The sequence below is a fragment of the Juglans microcarpa x Juglans regia genome, chromosome 4D, assembly GCF_004785595.1.
Source record: "Juglans microcarpa x Juglans regia isolate MS1-56 chromosome 4D, Jm3101_v1.0, whole genome shotgun sequence".
Classification (NCBI taxonomy): Eukaryota; Viridiplantae; Streptophyta; class Magnoliopsida; order Fagales; family Juglandaceae; genus Juglans; species Juglans microcarpa x Juglans regia.
Genome location: NC_054600.1, coordinates 26,125,534 through 26,145,456, shown reverse-complemented (window position 1 = coordinate 26,145,456; position 19,923 = coordinate 26,125,534). Strand labels below are relative to the sequence as shown.

The following is a 19,923-nucleotide window of genomic DNA, read 5'->3' as shown; positions in this document are numbered from 1 at the left end:
AAGTCTATGGGGGTTCCGGGGGGGGGGGGTTCGGGGTCATTTTGATATATGGAGGATTTTAAATTAAAACTTATCAAAACGACAATGTTTTATCTATCTCAAAACAACGTGTTTTGATACATGGTGGGGTTTTTTGTATATAATATATGTATATATTTATACACGATGCAGGGGCGAATCAGGGGAAAAGCGGGTCAAGGCAGGGCCACCCACCCCCCGCATCTAGCGAACGGGGGCGGGGCAGCAGGGTTTGGTCATTCTAAACAACATCAGCAGATAAAGCTAAAAAAAGGTTGCCAAAATAAAAGAGTTAACGCATATTGAAACTAAAAGACGAAGGACATTACTAATCTGGGAAAAAAATAAGTAGCAATGAACTTCATCTCTTGGCCCTTCTTTTTTTTTTTTTTTTCTCTCCCTCTCTCTCTCTCTCTCTCTCTCTAGTCATTTTGCTCTCAACGAAAACCCACCCAAAGATCTCATTTTCTCCGCCCGAGGGGGGGTGGTGGTGGAACTTTGACTCCTCCCTCCCTCGTCTTATCAAACTGTGCAGCTCATTTCTTTATGATTTTTATTTTGTTTTATGTCTATAGCAAGAAGAAGTGCTGGCCTATTGCTTTTCGGAGTCCAGCAACCACCATGCTCCCTACAGCAGGACTCCTTAGCCACTAATCCTTCAAATGGCCGAACCAGAATGTCGAACAAAATAGCGCATGCGCCACACGCGCGGATCAAAGCGTTCGTAAGATTCACACGCCGCCAAACTAAGGAGTGCCTGTTGATGCCACGCATGATATTTCTAGGGCTAGCAACATTGGATTCTTTAGATCCGATCGACCTCAATTCTCCTAGAGTGGCGTGTGGCCTCCATTCACCACCACAATCCCTAATTGCCATCCTTCGGCTATTCGACGCATCTCATGTTTGTTATTTATATATGTTTTAGCTTTTCCTAACCAAGGATTATGGGAAAGAGGTAGTGGAAGTCTCTTGCAACCAGTCCAGACCAATGAAATGCAGCACAAATCTCTTTACTATGACTTTCAGTCATAATATTATAGTCCGTTTATTGGATTGTATCAAAACCACTTTAAATTACTTCGTGGAGGTCAAGTCATTGAACCCAAATCTCTCTCTCTCTCTCTTTTATTCCTTGTATTGTATTTGTTGGTTTGGGTTGAATGTTGGGGTCTTCCACCTTGTTGACTATTATATCCTATAACTGTTAAATAATATGTTTGCTTAAAAAAAGTAGCAATGAATTTCTCAATCCCACTATTTGAACATATTGCATTCATCTAACAAGAGTAGTAACTAGGTTTCGAATATTTGGAGGCTTACCTGGAGGCATAACTCTAGATTGCCAAAACCCAAGATAGAGAGGGACAAATAAAAAGGCGAAGGAGAAGGATCCTCACCTAAGACGGCTCCGTTGAACGGCAGGCACACCGTAGGAGGCGTGACGTTGAGCGGAGCGAACGTTGGCCTAGGCTAGAGGAGAGAGAGAGAGAGAGAGAGAGAGAGAGAGAGAGAGACCCGTCTTGGACTGTCATCGTTGATGGTAGCTTTTGGGCACAGAGGGAAGAGCTTGGGTGCGAAGGGAGAGAGCGAGAGGGTTGGGTGCGAAGAAGTGAAAATATTGGGTTTAAGAGTGGCTTCGTTTATTTTCGTAGATGAGTTAAGATGAATTGAGATAAAAGTTGAAAATTGAATAAAATATTATTATAATATTTTTTTTATTTTTGTTTTGAAATTTAAAAAATTTGAATTATTTATTTTATTTTGTATGAAAATTTAAAAAATATTATAATAATAAAATAAAATGACATAAAATGAAATGAAAGTGTTACTAAATCATTTCCTATCATTGTAATTAAAACAGAGAAATATTTTGATTTGTTATAATTATTAAGTTGAATCGAAGGAACTGGAAGCAAGACATGAGTAATAATACGCTTACACATGCGTGTTTGCAAGAAAGAGAAGGCAGAGCTATCCATCACTACTCTTTCATTTTCCAAGCTCCAACCCCCAAATTCACATTAAACTAGCGCTCGTCTCCCCTCGACCTAGCCATCATATCCAACCAAGAAGCGGTCCGACGAAACCAAATTCCAGCTCCTCCGTACACTCCTTCGTCCACTACCACTATTTCGATTTTTGTTTTTCACCTTTTGGTTTCGCATTTTCTTTTTAGTTCTCTGATTTCTTGATCGAATTTAGAATTCTTGATCTGCGGGAATCTCAATTGGAAAAAAAGCGTTTGGAAAATCTTCGTAAAATATAAAAGGAGATGGCGGGGCAAAATCAAGGGCCCAACATGGATCAGTTCGAGGCGTACTTTAGGAGAGCGGATTTGGACGGCGATGGTAAGATCAGTGGAGCTGAAGCTGTTGCTTTCTTTCAGGGATCCAATCTGGCCAAACAAGTTCTTGCTCAGGTTGCTCACTTTTTTTAACCCCCAATTTCCATTTCAAGATGAATTTTTATGGATAATTTAGTTATTTGTGCCTCGTATGTGAATGAATGATGGATGGAGTTTACGTTGGAGCTACCTCTTGGTCGATTATGTGTGTCTATGCGTGTGTGTGTGTGTATATATATATATATATATATATATATATATTTTGATAAGTCTATATATCTATATATGTATAAATACATGTTTCCTAATTTGGTCAAAGCTGCGGTTTCTGATAATTATTTTGAATAATTGCGGTCTATCATAGTGAGATTTGTTGGTTGCCTGACGGACGCTCTCTCATGAGTCGTCAATGACCTTTAAAGTTTTAGCGGTCTCTTCTTGTTAGCTTGACTAAAAGGCATTGGGATCAATCTTATAGAATGCGATAGTTTGCTGTAAGTTCTCTATCTACTATGATCTGGTTTACTTATGCCAATAAATGTATGTTTGGGGGATAACCCGAATAAGGATGCCCTTAATTTATACTCATTAAAAAAACGAAAGAAATAAATTAGTATGTTAATGTTTGCCTTTAGCGGTGAATATTGGATTGACAGACACGAGGGAAGACTTCTACTAGTGATTCTTATCAAGCGGTTATTTTTATCTTGGGATGATCATAGTTGCTTTGAGCATTTGGTCCTAAGCACAAGGCATATCCCAGATGTTGTTTGTTTTGGTGTTTTTTATCTTTTAGTCTTTTTTCTTGCCAGTGATATCTTCAAAAAGTAAATTTATCTGTTTATCTTTCTTTCTCGAGGAATTTTAAGACCTTGTTGAACATGACTTGCATGTTGATCAAAATGTTAGGGATGTACGTTAATTAAAATGTTCGAGATGACTTGCAGATATGGATGCATGCTGATCAGAGCAAAACTGGTTTCCTTGGTCGTGTAGAATTTTTTAATGCTCTCAAACTCGTAACTGTGGCACAGAGTAAACGGGAATTAACCCAAGATATTGTGAACGCAGCACTATATGGTCCGGCTGCGGTTAAAATTCCTCCGCCGCAAATCAATCTTGCAGCCACATCTGTGCCTCAATTGAATTCAATGGGTGCTGCATCTGCCCCACGGATGGGTGCAGTTGCACCAACATCCTCTCAAAATCTTGGCTTTAGAGCACAAGGAGTGCCAAATCCTAGTATGAACCAGCATTATTTTCCTTCTCAGCAAAATCAGTCCATGAGACCACCTCAAGTTATGCCATTACCTTCTGTTACTGCTTCCCACCCATCACAGGGTACTGCTAGTCCAGACCTCGCTAGGGGAGGTAGTATGTTAGGTCCCAATGTCCCAAACTCAAATATCTCAAATGATTGGCTCAGCGGACGGACTGGTTCAGTTCCTAATGGGCCCAGACGTATTGGTCCATCAATGCCCCTGCAGGCTTCACAGCCGCAATCTCCAGTTTCTATGACCTCCCAGCCAACAGCTAATGCCTCTAAAGCGTTAGTTGTTTCAGGAAATGGGTTTGCTTCTGGGCCAAATTCTGTTAGTAGAGCTCCTGTTTCTGCTGTACCTCAACCTGTTTCAGCCATCACTCCTGTTTCTGCTGTACCTCAACCTTTGGGTAAGCAGAGCTCACTCGATTCATTGCAAAGTGCATTCTCAATGCAACCTGTTGCTGTACCTCGACATTTGGGTTCAACGATGACAGTCTCAGCTCCAGGTTCTTCCTCAATCACGTCATCTGGGATTTCGGTTGGACTTGGAAATCCTACTTCTGACAATATGCACCTTCATTGGCCAAAGATGAAACCATCTGATGTTCAGAAATATACAAAAGTTTTTTTGGACGTAGACATTGACAGGGATGGGAAAATCACTGGTGAGGAGGCACGGAATCTATTTTTGAGTTGGAGATTACCAAGAGGTGAGGATCCTTCAATATGGAAGTTTGGCTGATATCTCCTTGTGTTGTTGTCTATTACTAAGTTGGCTGATTCTGAAACTGTTTCTCATGTTTATTTCCTAAATATTGCCGTCATGGATTGTGACACCACCAGTATTCTGTGTTGCACCCAATATTTCTTAGTTTTATGAGAAGTTGTGGGCAAAACCCCAGTGCATAAGATGTATACCTATTTAAACATGACTGCCTCTAGAAAGTTGAAAAAAGTAGGATCATGATAAAAAAACAAAGGTCTCAGAACATTCTTCCACACTCCAATAGTTAAATCTAAATTCTCTAAAATCCTTAAATTCTGTTCTAAAAAACACAGTACCCTATCATTATTAAAGCTTTACTGATTCACAAGTGCACACATATATAAAACACGACTTGTTGCACCATATAGTTTTTCACCCAACGCTGCTGATCATGTGCTTTTTGATAAATAGTTAATTAAATTATTATCGTTAGAAATAAAGCATTAAAAAAAGAAAAGAAATAGAACATCCAAAGTGATAAAATAATAGTGGAATCATATTGTGTTTCAGACTTTCAGTACTTATGCTCTGTTTCAGTACTAATAAGGGTATTCTTCATTGATTGATCTTCTTTTTTGTTTTTGCGATCGTTATCTCTTTACATAGGAGAATGTGGCCTTTTCTCCATGCTACCTCAAGTGTAGTGCATACTTTAGGCGAATTGAAACTACGGAATTATATGTGACTTGTCCCCAAAAGGATCGTTGTTCAACAAATATTTTTGGTTACTAATCCCTTACAAATTGATTGGGAACAAATGATTTTTCTTATAAGTAAAGGTGCCCCATTTTATTAAAAAGTACTGGGGTTACTACGTTAAATATTCCTAATTTCTCAGGAGATGTAAGCCTTGTTTGGGAACCAGCAATTTCAGAAAAAATATCAGTTTTTTTTTTTTTTTTTTTAATTTCACCTTCTATCCAAACATCTTTTACATACCAAAAACATTTTATCATCTCTCAAAAATAATTTTCATCTAGTCATTTGTATTTCTTTTCATGATTTAAAAATATAGAAACCTAAAACCCAAATCAATTTTCACAAATAGAAATATCTCACCAAAATCTCTCTCTCCAAACATCATTTAAATGGACCACAGTTTTTTCAAACTCCAATTTTCTCAATCCAAAATTTCTATGGCCCATTGACTTTCCCAAAACCCCAAAAACTCATCTCTAAAAATGTATTCAATGATTACAGAATTTTTCAGGAAAATCTTTAATCCAAACAAGCCTGTTGTCTCTATTTTCACGTATTTGGTAAATGCAATTCACTTTTGCTACCATCTTTTGGCATTTAAATCCTGCAGTTCCATTTAAATTGCTTGGCTATTGATTTGCATTATGAAGTTTTATGTATGTTATGAAGGGAAATTTAGGAATGGCCAAAAATTTCATCTTTTTGCTAAGACATCTCTCATGCCTTAGAATGAAGGTGCCACTAGAATGTACTAATGATTATATTAGATGAATTCTTCTTTACTGGACTTTGTGTTCTTGTAATGGAACTGATGTGTACTCCTGTACTTCTTCTGAATTCTTCTTCTTGGACAAGCTTACTGAGGACTTGGTTGTAGTCTAGGATTACATATGCTCAATAATGTCTTTGTTGCCTTTTTCAGATGTCTTAAAGCAGGTGTGGGACTTATCCGACCAGGATAATGATAGCATGCTGTCTTTGAGGGAATTTTGCTTTGCTCTCTATATGATGGAAAGATACAGGGAAGGTCGCCCTCTGCCAGCTGCGCTGCCACCTAATGTCATGTTTGACGAGACACTGCTGTCTATGACAGGTCAATCCAAAGTCCCTTATGGGAATGCAGCTTGGGGCCCCAGTCCTGGTATTAATTAGAACTGCTTTAAATATTCTTAATTTCTTCTTGTGCCATACAGATTTTTCTTGATGAAGCATTTGGTTCTATCCTTAGGTTTTGGACAGCAGCAAGGGATGCAAGGTGCCCGGCCGATTGCACCTGCAACTGGTTTGAGGCCTCCAATGCAGGTAAGTGCCCCCCAGGCTGATGGTGTATTGCAATCCAATCAGCAGAAATCTGGAGTGCCTGCATTGGAGGATTCCTTTGTAAACCAACTTGATACCAGAGGACCAAATTCAATGAACTCAAAGCCTCCAGAGGCAACGACTGCTGGGAAAAAGGCATCTTTTCTGTCCTTTTGGTTGCCTTACCATAGAAGTATTTGAATTATGAATGTGTGTGTTGAAAAATTATTCATGCCTTACAGAAATAGTTCTTAAGAAAAATGCAAGAAAATAGACACCACTTTTTGTTTTTTTGACAAGTAATAAGATTTTCATTATAAGCGCGAATGGCGCAATCCAATACAACGAGATGTGTACAAGAAAACACTTTTAGCTTAATGAACCAAAAAAATATGGCAATGGTACATTCTCATTGTAAGAAAAAATGATGTGGAAGCATGTGTATTTTTTATTTTTTTTTATAAGTAAGAAAATTTATTAATCCACATAATTACACAGGAACTATACAAGAGAAAACACCTCATTACAAAACTAAAGCTGGAAAAACTGCAATAAAGGCATTAAGACTAGTCCCATCCAACACAATAATCGAAGCCCAAAGCAACAATGTATGAAAGAAAAAATCTCTAGTCGCTCCCAACAAACATTCTCTATTGTCAAAACAACGCCCATTTCTCTCATTCCAAATACACCACATAAGGCATAGAGGTACCATCTTCCAAACAGCTGCAATTTGTCGATTGCCTTGAATACCTCTCCAAGAAGCCAAAAGATTTGCCAGCAATGCCAAGCCTAACAAAAACCTCATCCCACAAGGCCTTCGACACATTACAATGGAAGCATGTGTATGTAAGAAATTACTTTAGGATTTCAGTATAACCACTTTTTAAAATCAAATTAACTCAGAAAGTGCACTCAATTTTCTCCCATGTTCCCCTTCTTGAAAAAGAAATTTGTCAAAAAGATTGTTTTAAGATTGTAGTTATTTTTTTTCCTATAATCATCCCTCTTCTTTTGCTTTCTTACTGGATGGTTTAGATCAAGATGTTACTTATAGTCTGTGACTTCTGCAACTTTTTAACGTCAATAGTGATCTATTGACTTATTATATCGTATGTTTTTTAGAGCTTTTAGTGTTTTTAGTCTACTTTTCAGTATTCGTGAACCTTCTTAGGGGTACGAAAATACTTTCTTTATTTATGGTAGGTTGAAGAAACACAAAACGTGATGTTGGATTCTAAAGAGAAGCTCGAGTTCTACCGCACCAAAATGCAAGAACTCGTGAGTTATCTTTGTCTTATTCGTTTGCTTCTAGTTTTTTTCATTAATAATCAACCGTTGTTTCCTTTCTATATAATTGTGGTCAAGAACTGGTTCAGGCTAGGCCAGCAGGGAATCGGAAAGGCGTGATGCTTTACTTTATGTGTGGAATGGTTGGTGATGCTAGAACGTCAATGTAGGTTAAGTTAAATAAAGAAGTTTACAAAAGTATTCAACCAAGTTGCAGTGACAGGACTCTGTACCAACTTGGATCTTTATTCCAAGCTCAGTGGGAATGATGAAAAAAGTTAAATTAATTGAAACAAATTGCTGAAATTACTGTTGGAATTCAATCATGAAATAACCACTTTGTCATGACATTATTGGGAGCCTTAATATGTTCATGTAATTTGACCTTGTATAGTTACCACAGTTACGTATACCCTTAAATGATGCAACCTTGAAGCTATTGGTGAACCATTTGCTACTTGTGTTTTTTCTTTTTCATTCTCTTAGTTGTCTTTGTTCATGTTTATTCTCTGGTATCAGGTTCTATATAAAAGCAGATGTGATAATAAACTAAATGAGATCACAGAAAGGGCATCTGCTGATAAGCGTGAGGTACCCTTTAAGATGTAAAGAATTATGCTGCAGTTATCTGACTAGAATTAGATTCTTATTGTATTTATGTCAACAATGTTTATTGCAGGCAGAGTCTCTGGGTTCGAAATATGAAGAGAAGTACAAGCAAGTGGCAGAGATAGCATCTAAGTTAACCATTGAAGAGGCTAGATTTCGTGATATTCAGGTAAATGGGTAATCTTCACTTTTATATAATGAGGGCCTGGAGTTGCTTATGAGACGGTGTGACCATGGGCTTATTGAACAGCCAATGAGTTTTGTTATCGATTGTACTTATTTTTTATGAGTGATCCAACTGAGCCCAATAAAGCATAGTTATGAACATATGAGATAGTACAGTAATGTGTTTTTGTCTCACTGCTCAATTAGAGCCATAGTTGCTCCTACATCAATGGTGGTTGTGGTGTTTTCCCTGACAGAATTATGGCCTTTTCATCTCCCTCTGGTTACTTCCTCTCTCTCTCTCTCTCTCTCTCTCTCTCTAATTGGTAGTTGAGACGTTAATTTCTTGCTAAGGTGGAACTCAACTTGTATCTTATCATCTATGCTTAATTTGTCAGTTTCCTTTTTCCACTTATTATGCTCATTTTATTGAGATGATTCTCTTTCATTTTTGCTTAGGGCTTAGTAGAAAGAAAAGGATTTTTCGTTTTGGGGGGGTTACAAGTAATAACATTCATGGATAACACTGCTAAACATACTAATTTTATCTTGAGCTGCAGCCCATTGGCGACATTCATTCCCTGATCAAGAATTTGTACCTCTGAAACATGGATTTTTATTAGAGTCTTGTCTCTAAGGAAGTTTTTCGCATGATTTTGAATTTTACTTGATTTACTATTAGGAGAGGAAGGTGGAGTTGCATCAAGCAATTGTTAACATGGAACATGGAGGCAGTGCAGATGGTATCCTTCAGGTACGCCTACCCAAATTTCTATGAAGAGTCAATGGAGACTCCTTTTACCCATTTGTATACAAGAAGTGTTTCATTTCATCTCATCATTACAACTTTCTCAAATTCTCACACAAAAGATAATAAACAATTCATTTTTTCAAATCCCAAACAATAATAATATTAAAAAATAATATTCTAACAATATTTTATTCAACTTTTAACTTTTATCTCAACTCATCTCATCTCAACTCACTATCCAAATGGCACCTTAATCTTGTCCAACATCATTGCATTTGCTACTTATATAGGTGCGAGTTGACCGTATTCAATCAGATCTTGAGGAGCTGCTGAAGGCTCTAACTGAACGTTGCAAGAAACATGGATTGGTTATTAAGTCGACTGCATTAATTGAGCTTCCAATTGGTATTTTTAGTCCCATGTTAACCGTTTATTTAGACTCATCCATGCAGCTTCTTTAAAAATGCAATTCCATACCTTTTTCAATGTCTTGCTATTTGCATTTAGAACACTTGCTGCTGTGCCGAGATATACGATTCCTTTTTACGTAACCATAGTGATCCAAATTCTTGAAACCTGTTGTAGCACGCAGGTTTTATTTTAAGTTAATTATTTTTCCAAATAAAAGCATTGAATAGGATACAGGGTTCCACAACTTCCATTATTTGTTTAACTTTGAAGACTTTAAAACAGATAATATTACTTAAAGTGGGTTTTAATGATCAGCCACCATATCCTGGGTGGAGTTTTGGGGAGAGAAAGATTGTATAATTTGTTTTTTGCATACGTGCATATATATATATATATATATATATGTGGATTTCTGGATTTCTCCATGAAGTGTGTGAGGATTTCATCCCCCATGTTAGTATTTGATCAGAAATGTACACCTGAATGACCTTTTATATAGAAACCTCTTATTGTTTCTCCTTTGCCGGTTCAATGGGTAAATTCTCTGGGTTTTTGAGGGTTTTGATGCAACTAGCTCCGATTGATATGCATGGTGGGCCTCCGAGACAAATAAAAAAAGTAGTCAATACTTTGTTCAGGTAATGTTTGCCGAATATGTTGAGGAAGCTAATGTCCCGCGTTGCTATCCAATTTCTGAAATAGGCTACTTTGTTGTTTCTATAACCCCCGTTCTCTCTCTCTCTCTCTCTCTCTCTCTCTCTCTCTCTCTCTCTCTCTCTCGTGGGGGGGGGGGTGTTGGTAGGAGTAGCCACTGTTTATTGCCATTGCTCCTGTACTTAAGGGCAATACTTTTGTGATAAACTGCAAATCATATATGGTCATTTTGCATGATTAATTTTGAAGGTTGGGAACCTGGAATTCAAGAAGGAGCAGCTCTTTGGGATGAAGAGTGGGATAAGTTTGAAGATGAAGGTATGCCCCCTTGCTTCCTACCTTTTTTTTTAAAAAAAATAGTAGTTGCTTACTTTTTCTGTCTCCAGTTAATGCCATCAGCTCTGCGTATCATTTTAAGAGATTGAGTAATTTGGCAAAGTTATTAAAAAGAATTATTTATCAATGTGGGTATACCTTTTGAACTTTCAGGTTTTGTTAATGATCTCACTCTTGATGCAAAAAATACTTCTGTCTCTCCAAGACCAAAATCTGCATCTGTTCACATAGAAAAATCGTATGGTGGTGATAGTTCACCCCATGATTTATATGCTAATGGAAAGCCAGGCAATTCTTTGAGCCCTGAACCTGCCTTTGAGAGTGAATCTGCATATTCCCACAGTGAAGATGAATTGGCCAGAAGCCCTCGGGATAGTCTGGCTGGAAGGAATCAATTTGAGAGTCCATCTCAAGAATATTCAGATGTTCATTATGGAAAAGATTCCGAAGCAGATGCAGAAACACATAGGTATAGGCATTGATTCATGCCTTTGTTTCACCTAATTTGCAGTTTCATCTCTTTCTCTAGTGCTCACTGTGTTCACTCATATACGGTGACAGAAGTTTTGATGAATCGACGACATGGGGTGCCTTCGACAATAATGATGACGTGGACTCAGTGTGGGGATTTAATACTTCCACTACCAAGGTGAGCCAAAACCTCCTAGCACATGGAGATGTGTTCGGGCATTTTCCTATTAGGTGTGTCTAATAAGAGCAAAAGGTGAAAAGATGGGTGTTGTTTATAAGCTCCCTAGGATTTTGTTATTTTATCAAGATTTTCCTTGAATTTATGCAATAACTTAAAATTTCTCTGTAAGGCATGCAACGGCCACGCCCAATGGAAAACTGTTTCTGCCATATCAAATGGAAATACTTGGGACATTTCCAACAACATAGGCTTCACCACAATGTAATTTTATAATCTCTTAACATTCAGTGCTAAGATGGATCTCATACCTCAATCTATACTCGCACTTGACAGATGTCATTTGTCCACATAACATATGCTGCCCTCCAATATATGGCACATTGGAAAGCCTAAAGTTAGCACCCCTAGAGTGCACACGCATCTACATTCAAACTGTTCAATAATACATTAGGATGCTTATCTACAGTTGGGGATGGATTGAAGAACCTGCCTTGCTGCATAATGCATCAAAGGATCCATCCCTACTTATTCAGAATTTGTTTATGTTCTTGTGTTGACCTGACTTCTAGGCTGATTAAGATCAAGATTCCACTGAGGGAAAGGGTTTGAGGTCAAGGAAAACTAACTATTTAATACATGCTTTTGACTGAAAAAGTGTTTTGGTCTACATGTAAAACAGTTTCAATGCTATTGATCTATTCCATTAGAAGCGAGAACACGCTTCTTTAATCATTAGACAATCCAAGACTTGGAATGTATTTGATTCTTGACTGTCTTATTCCAAAGCTTTATGCTGCTACAGTGCGGTTTCTGCATTCCAACTGTATAAGATGCTACTTTCATGGCAGACTGCTTCTTCACATATTTGCTGTCAAACCACTTTTGTTGCATATGGTATCTTGTTATAATACATGATGTTTCATTCCCTGCCCATGATTCCTGCAGTACTCGGATAATGAGAGGCACAAAGATAGCTTTGGATCTAGTGACTTTGATGTAAAGCCCGTAAGAACAGGATCCTCACATGCAGAAATCATCTTTCCGACAAAGAGCCCATTTATGTTTGAAGATTCTGTTCCTGGCACTCCGACGTCCAAGTTTGGCAATTCTCCGAGGTACAGTGAGGCGGGGGATCACTTCTTTGACAACTCCACAAGGTTTGATTCCTTTAGCATGCATGATGGTGGATTTTCGCCACGGGAGAGGTTTACAAGGTTTGATTCCATGAGCAGCAGCAAAGATATCGGATTTCGTGGTGACAGGCTTACAAGGTTTGATTCTATGAGCAGCACCAAAGACTTCAGCCACAGTGGTGCATTTACTTTTGATGACACAGACCCGTTCGGCTCCTCTGGCCCATTTAGGGTCTCATCAGAGAATCAAACGCCAAAAAGAAGTTCGGATAATTGGAGTGCTTTCTAGCTGGCAATTTAGCTTGCTTTTGTACTGCCTCCCTTATTTTCCCCCTTTTTTTTCGAGGTGTTAATGGTAGCCATTTTTTGGTAGTAATGTATAGCTTGGAACTAAATCCCAACAGTTGTATTTTTGTATGGCGTGGCCTTATATTATGTCGAGGACATTCTGCCTTTGTATTTTTTGGGATGAAAGAGAGCACGAATTGAAAAGAAAAGGAGAAAAAAAAAAGAAGCTTGTTTCTCTTAGGTTTAAACGAAAAACGCTGGATGGTAGGATGAATAAATCTTCACAACCTCCTCATACTCTACACTTTATTTTTTTTTTAATTATTTTTTTTTCTTTTATCAAATATTTATTATATGAATAATAAATAGAAAATTTGAAAAGAATAAACTCAAATTTTTTTTTTTTAAAATGTGGAGTGTGGAAGAGGTTGTGTAGCAAAACTTGATAAAAGGTACACGACATCAAGTACAAATTCAAAATGAAGCACACAAAATCAAGATTTTCATGTGTAGATATAGGGCTGCACTTATAGTGTCGTAGATGTTTTTCTTATTTGTATTAATATGACTGTTACTTTAACTTAACGAGTCTAACCCATCTTCGATATTTTTCTTATTTTTTGTTGAAAATATTGTATATGATGTTGGACTTTGATTATTGATGGCTATATGTCCTTGTTATCCAATTTCCTTACTGACGGTTTTATATTCTTGTTTTAGCTTGATGTGTCTCACTGGCAAAAATAATATTTATTCTCTTGTTCTTTCTTTCTTTCCCTGATATTTTCTCTTTAACGCCAAATTCAAGATTTATGTGCAGTGTTGTTGCCATCCTTTAATGATGTATGGTGTTTGACAAAAATGATATGAGGATTCTGCTGCTTGTATTTGGATAGATGGAGTAAAAAACAGATTAAATACCGAAGTGATTTGTGGTATGTATGGTTGGATGGATTTGGTGTGGGAGAGAAAGGAAGACAGATAGACTACCACATCGCAGGGCAAAGCACAAATAACCACCTTCCAGGGTGAGCACAAAACTGCCACATTGCAAACAATATCACCAGCCCTTGCACCAAAATTAGCAAAATGAACTTAAATAATTGAAGCCTGCACGTAGACATCAACACACTCAACAATATAATAAACTTAAGGCACTGCTTAACTTAATTAAGATATTATCAAACACCTCACCTTAATATATCTACCTTCCATCTTAAACAAGTACACTAGTGGCTACTTTAATTTAACAGCTTCATTGCAAAATGGCGCTAAAGAATGATCTACAATCTCAAACTTGCAGTATACTGTTACACTAGTGATTGTACTATTTTGAGTAAAGTTTAATTTCAGCATAATTAATATAATATACTTACAGATATCAACGTCTAAATCTTGATACGTAGGAGTAGCACAAGAATTAACATTGTCCAAGAGTTGGAAAGACGGTTGTATCTATCAAGGGAAGACAAGATACCCACAATTAATATCCTCAAAGAATCAATATTATATAAACAATACAAATGAACAATACCACATTCGATTAAGCAGTATAGGCTATAAGAAAATCACGTTCAGGCAAGCAAAGTGACCCAACATCTGCAATAGCAGTTCTATTTAGGCGTGGCCTATTATTCTGTTAAAACTTTCAAGACATATAGTTAATGCCAATAGATTATAAAATATAATTAGAAACACAAAATACAAAAATTACCTGACTTAGCCTTTGAGTCTTCTTTACTTTCAACCGATTCACTGACTTCTCAAGTAATGATTATTTTCTCTTAGAAACCAGCCTACCTTTACTGCGAGCAGCAACATGACTTTTTAATTTGACAGACCCGTTTGTCATCCTTACTGACTCAATAGAATGGTTATCATACACTGGTTGGACCTCAACCCACTTAAGCTTTAACTTACTTAATTGAGTCATTAACTTCGCACAATCTTCATCCAAGGTGCCTGCAATTGAAGAAATCTTGTAAGTCTTGATCAATTTATTCATTCGGAATGCATTTGGACTATAACTCAGATCATCACTGCTACTTTAGACAAGTGTGTAATCTCATTTAGGCCCTTCCTCCACTCATCAAGTATGTATTTTCTAGGGAACTCTTAATTGTCATAGAGTGTCAACATACGAATGGCATGTCTACACAAAATGCCCTTAAAAGCAAACAACTGACATGTGCAACTTGCTTCACACTCTTCCTCATTAAACTCAACAACATATTTTGTATTTTTTCTAAACCCATCTATAACTTGGACCTGATCAACCACATGATATGTAAAAATCCCTCATTCACTCCAAACCATTGATGCACAATAATAAATCAAACCTCTTAACTCTTCTTGAACTTCTTTGAATAATGCCATAAAAAATAATGCACTAAATACAAAATTCAAAGAAGTTCAAGAAAAGTTAAGAGTTGGTCTTGGGGTAGTCCTCCCATCACGGTAATCGTCTCGGTTCGCCTACATCATGGTAAGGCAATTGCGAGCAAGATGTCCCCTTTGCCTGCATTTGAAACACTATAACCCAGACAAATGGCACTCGCCTACATGCGACCTATTGCATTTGCCACATACTGGTGCTCGTCCCCCCATTCGTACTCCAGTGGCCATCTGCGGGCGGGCTCCAGTCTTAGTAATAAACTTAGGTGCAGACTCTGAACTACTACCTTCCCTGAAAACTCTTCTCTTTTGACCGATTGGAGCAGCAACAGGATCAATAAACTCCCGCTCTGCAATTGTAGCAACCTCTACTAATTGCTGAAAGGTCAGAATTTGCAAACAAGCAACCTGTCTACAGATCTCCCTCCGTAGACCCTCCTGAAATTGCTTGATCCGCATCTCTTCTGTAGCAATCAAATGTGTAGCAAACTTCCTGAGTTCTATAAACTTCTGGGCATACTACTCGACCATCATTTTCCCTTGCACTAAATTGTTAAACTCTCGTACCTTTTGTTTCCTCATAGTGCTAGGGAAGAAACGATCATTGAATTCCTTTTTAAAACGCGGCCAAGATACTACTGCAATTAATCCTAACTCCATTTCCAGAAGCTCTCGCTTGGCCCCCACCAAGCAGTTGCGTCACTTTGCAGCAGGTGACTTGCGTATAACACTTTCTGAGTTTCAGTACACCCACAGATTTCAAACAACTTTTCGAGATCATTAATCCACCTCCCAGCACGAAGTGGATACTCTTGTCCAGAAAAAACAGGGGTTCTATGAGCTAAAAAGCGTTCGTACGGACAACCGTTTTGTTGCTCCCTTTGTGGAAGAAAATTCTGTTGAAAAAATTTGGTCATACGAGTTAAGGCTCTAGCCATGGCGAAATTCCCATCAATACGAGACAAGTCGTTCTCAGGTTCCGGATGTGGCATTCCTGATCGGTCCATCTTTATGATAAAACACGCCTCTTAAAACCAATATTTAATAAATGAGTTAAAATACAATAAAATATTCTGGTACTGCACCTAGATATTTATTACGATTTTTTCCAGAGCCAGACCGCTCTAATACTACCTGTGGCGCCCTCGACCCCCACGTGTTATTTTTGTGGAGTTCGTGACACCAGGATAATGACCACACGGATCACGTACCCTAACGACCAATGCTCAGAGTGTGTACAACATGCAATAAGTGTACAAAAATATTCGCAGCGGAGAAATAAAAAGGTCTTTCTTTATTAAGTACCAGAATTTGTTCAAAAACAGTAAAATAACTTTACAAGGATTATACAGTCATCTGACAGATAAATTAAAAACAGGAAATAACATAAGGGAAACAAATCCCATGACATTGAACAATAATTCAGCAACTCAGACCTCCGGCGGAGCTGATTCCTCAGGTTCATACTTGGGCTTTGCGTCAGACTCTACGGCACCATAAGATGGAACTGTAGGGTAAAACACCATAATGAGATTATGACATCTCATCAAGTAATTAACCAAAACAACACACAAGAGATTTAAAACATATTAATAAATTCATGCGTCCCCATACGAACAAATAATACAGAAAACAATATCCACATTTCTTTTTTCCCAAAAATATCCTTTTTAACAACTCACACCAAAAATCCCATTTTAGCCTAGTCATAACCATTATTTTATTATGCATGCACCACGGTCTCCTCTATGGATCGTCTGCACACCCTGGCTCTCATCGTCACATCACGGGTAACGTCCGTGCATGAGACTTCGTAACGTGCGATGCCTAGTTCCGCGCCCAACGCGTACATGGCCAAGCATCCTCTAACCTCGCCAGCCAAAAGGTCACAGAATCGGTACGAGAGCGTTACCGTCTCGTCCGTTTTCGTCGTCGCCCTACGACAACTCAGGGGACGTCATGTCAGTCTGTTACGCTCCCAAATGACCAGAGGAGTTTTACTGAGATAATGCCCCATCTCGGCTTGGGGTTGTGATACACACGCACCCATATATTCAGTCTCAATTCCAACAGACAACGTGACATCACAGCACAATTTATTGTAAACGATAAATATACATTACAACAGTTTATTGGAATAAATATTAAAACAACTCATTTACATAAAATAACCCTCCATTTACAATTATACAGTTTCACAAATACACATATAATCCCAACCTCCAATCTGGCCCAAGGCCCAACACAAAAACCAACTACAATCACAACCCAACACTTCAACGGTCCAAGGCCCAATTTCCATCAAACCAACAAATCAATAGTTTTACAATTGACAATTACAATCGTATAATTATAAAAATGGAAAACTATATACACACGAAGTTAGGAAAAATCTGAAAGATCACTCGAAAGGGCGTTGCTCAAGGTGGCGGCACAACGACAATTTTCAATAATTCACCAAAACCGATTGTAATACACACTTTTAGAACAAAACCAAGCACGACCAAACTACAAGCTTTCTGATTAACCACCAAAAATTAAAGAACAAAACTTTAAACACACAGAGAAACAATAAGCTTAAACGAGAGAGAAAGATGAGGATTCTCGGGGAATTTTATTTGCAGAAGCTGTGGCCTTTAAATAGGCCAAGTGTGGCAGTTTGCGAGGCATGCGTGTCGCACGGGTGGAAGAAAAGCAAAAAGGGCAGCAAGCCGTGGAGGAGAGGTGGCATTTTGCACGAATGCGTGGCACGACAGCTGGACAGCGCACCACAGAATCCATTGCCGCACGACACCGAGTAGCCCAAGCAAGAAGGAGGTGGTGGCTGTGGGGCGATGGCTTGCTAGCAAGCCTTCGGTGCTCATGCCGAGTGACACCGAGAAAGACCAAGGAATGAGGAGGTGGCGACAGTGGGTGAAAATGCGTGACTAAAGGCCGCAACTGAGCGACATGGAGTTGCCTTAGAAATGTGGAGGTAGCTCACGGCAGTTGTTGTAACAAAAAGAGAGAAGAAGAAAATAGAAGGAAGAAGAAGAAAGAAGAAGAAGAAGGAAGAAGAAGTTGAGCGGCGCAAGGGAGAAACCCTAAGGGGTTCACTTCAAACGGCGCCGTTTCAGATAGTGGGGGGTCTAGGTTACTCGCACGGGCTGGGCTTCGCATGGTGCACGGGTTGGGCTTGAAGTTACACGGGCTGGGTTGAGTTTTAAGCACAACACACACGGCCCACAATTAAAATCACACAATACAAATAAAAATACATACAGCCCACCAAACATAATAAAAACAAATGCCCAAATTGAAAATGCACACATTTAAAATAATATAAATAAAATAAAATAAAAAATAACATAAATAAACAAATAAAATAACACAATAAAATAATAAAAAATAAATAAATATTAAGAAAAATAAAACACATAAAAATTAAGGATCTCACAATAGAGGTTCAAGAACTCGTATGGTGTTTATCTAACTTTCAATGGCGCCGTTGTTCCCACGTTGGGAGGGGAGGAGTTCGTTCGGCTTGCTTGGTGCCTTTGACTTCGCCCTTCGACAACATCGAGAGAGGTTCGCAAGCCCTTCGACAACGCCGGGAGGTTTGCTAAACACTTGCAACAATGAGAGGTTCGTTCGTTCGTCCGAGGAGAGCCCAGCGAAAATGAAAGCAACCCGTGGGGAAGGATTTGAATTTCGAAATGAAAATGCGTTCTGTGTAGAGGTGCATCACTCTGACAATGCAAGAAGCAAATCACATCACACCGCAGAGAAGCCTATTATAAGCGTCTAGTAGCAGAGAGTAAAAGAAACAAAAAAAGAAGAAAGGCAAGTCGGACGTGTAGTAAAACAGTAGTAGTTGGTGGTAAGCGTACCATAATTCGGGGAGATGGATTGGTTAAAAAGGGCGCTGTTTTCTTTGATTTTTATAGATAAATTTAATTTTAATCTTAATCTTTATTTAGACTTTTAACGTTAAGTTTTTATATTTATAATATTTATAATTGTTAGTATTAATTATATGTTATCACTTATCATAGATTCATATAATACTTTTAATATTTTATCATATTATAGTATCTAATTATATGTTATCAACTTATCATTCTATTTATGATTTTTATAATTTTTTTCTATCACTCAATTTAATTGTTAGTATTAATTAATGAAAATTATTATTTAAATTGACTTGTACTATATTGACTAAAATTTAAATATAATTATTATTACATTGGTATTAAATGTAGACTATAAGTCTATAATGTTTTTATCGTTAGTATTTATACTTGTACCATAGGATTGATTATTGATAATTACATATTATTATATTATAGTATTGCATGTTATTAAAAATTACATGTTATAGTCTATAGACTTGTACTATAATTTTTATAAATAGTGTTTAATTACGTATTATTAACTTGTTATACTTTCACTATAACTAGTGTCTAATTTATTTCTATTAATAGCTAAAGTATAATTAGTATTATATATTAGTATAATAGTATTACATGTTTTTTTTTTTTTGAAAAGAATAGTATTACATGTTTATACATTAATAGTTAGTTACATATTGTTTTACTAAAGTATTACATATTATTATATTATTTTCTAACTTAATTATATTCTAGACTTGGTATTTATATTTAATTTATTATACTAGTCACTGGTGATTATATATTATATATTGGAACATTGGTTATTATACATTACTATTATATGTTTTTATACTTTAGGTATTATACATTACTATTACATGTTATTATACTTTACTTATTATAATTTAGTATTACATATTAATAAAGTTATATATTAGTCATTAGTGTTTATCCATTTGTATTACATGTTATTAT

The 19,923-nt window shown here is 37.3% G+C and overlaps 1 protein-coding gene across 3 annotated transcripts; it reads left to right on the top strand.

Moving 5' to 3' along the window:
* The first annotated feature begins 1,934 nt into the window (after positions 1-1,934).
* Positions 1,935-12,930, top strand: LOC121259948 (epidermal growth factor receptor substrate 15-like 1). Of its 3 annotated transcripts, XM_041161779.1 has the most exons (14): positions 1,935-2,125; positions 2,224-2,440; positions 3,313-4,339; positions 6,017-6,235; positions 6,323-6,549; positions 7,600-7,674; positions 8,203-8,274; positions 8,363-8,461; positions 9,140-9,211; positions 9,499-9,613; positions 10,523-10,591; positions 10,763-11,078; positions 11,171-11,258; positions 12,207-12,930. In XM_041161779.1, the coding sequence occupies exons 2-14, from the start codon at positions 2,294-2,296 to the stop codon at positions 12,681-12,683; spliced, it is 3,003 nt and encodes a 1,000-aa protein (XP_041017713.1). In that variant the 5' UTR covers positions 1,935-2,125; positions 2,224-2,293; the 3' UTR covers positions 12,684-12,930. The 3 variants fall into 3 exon arrangements, with proteins under 3 accessions (XP_041017713.1, XP_041017712.1, XP_041017714.1); XM_041161778.1 differs by having other exon boundaries at positions 1,935-2,440; XM_041161780.1 differs by lacking the exons at positions 1,935-2,125; positions 2,224-2,440 and having other exon boundaries at positions 3,786-3,946; positions 3,985-4,339.
* The last annotated feature ends 6,993 nt before the right edge of the window (positions 12,931-19,923 follow it).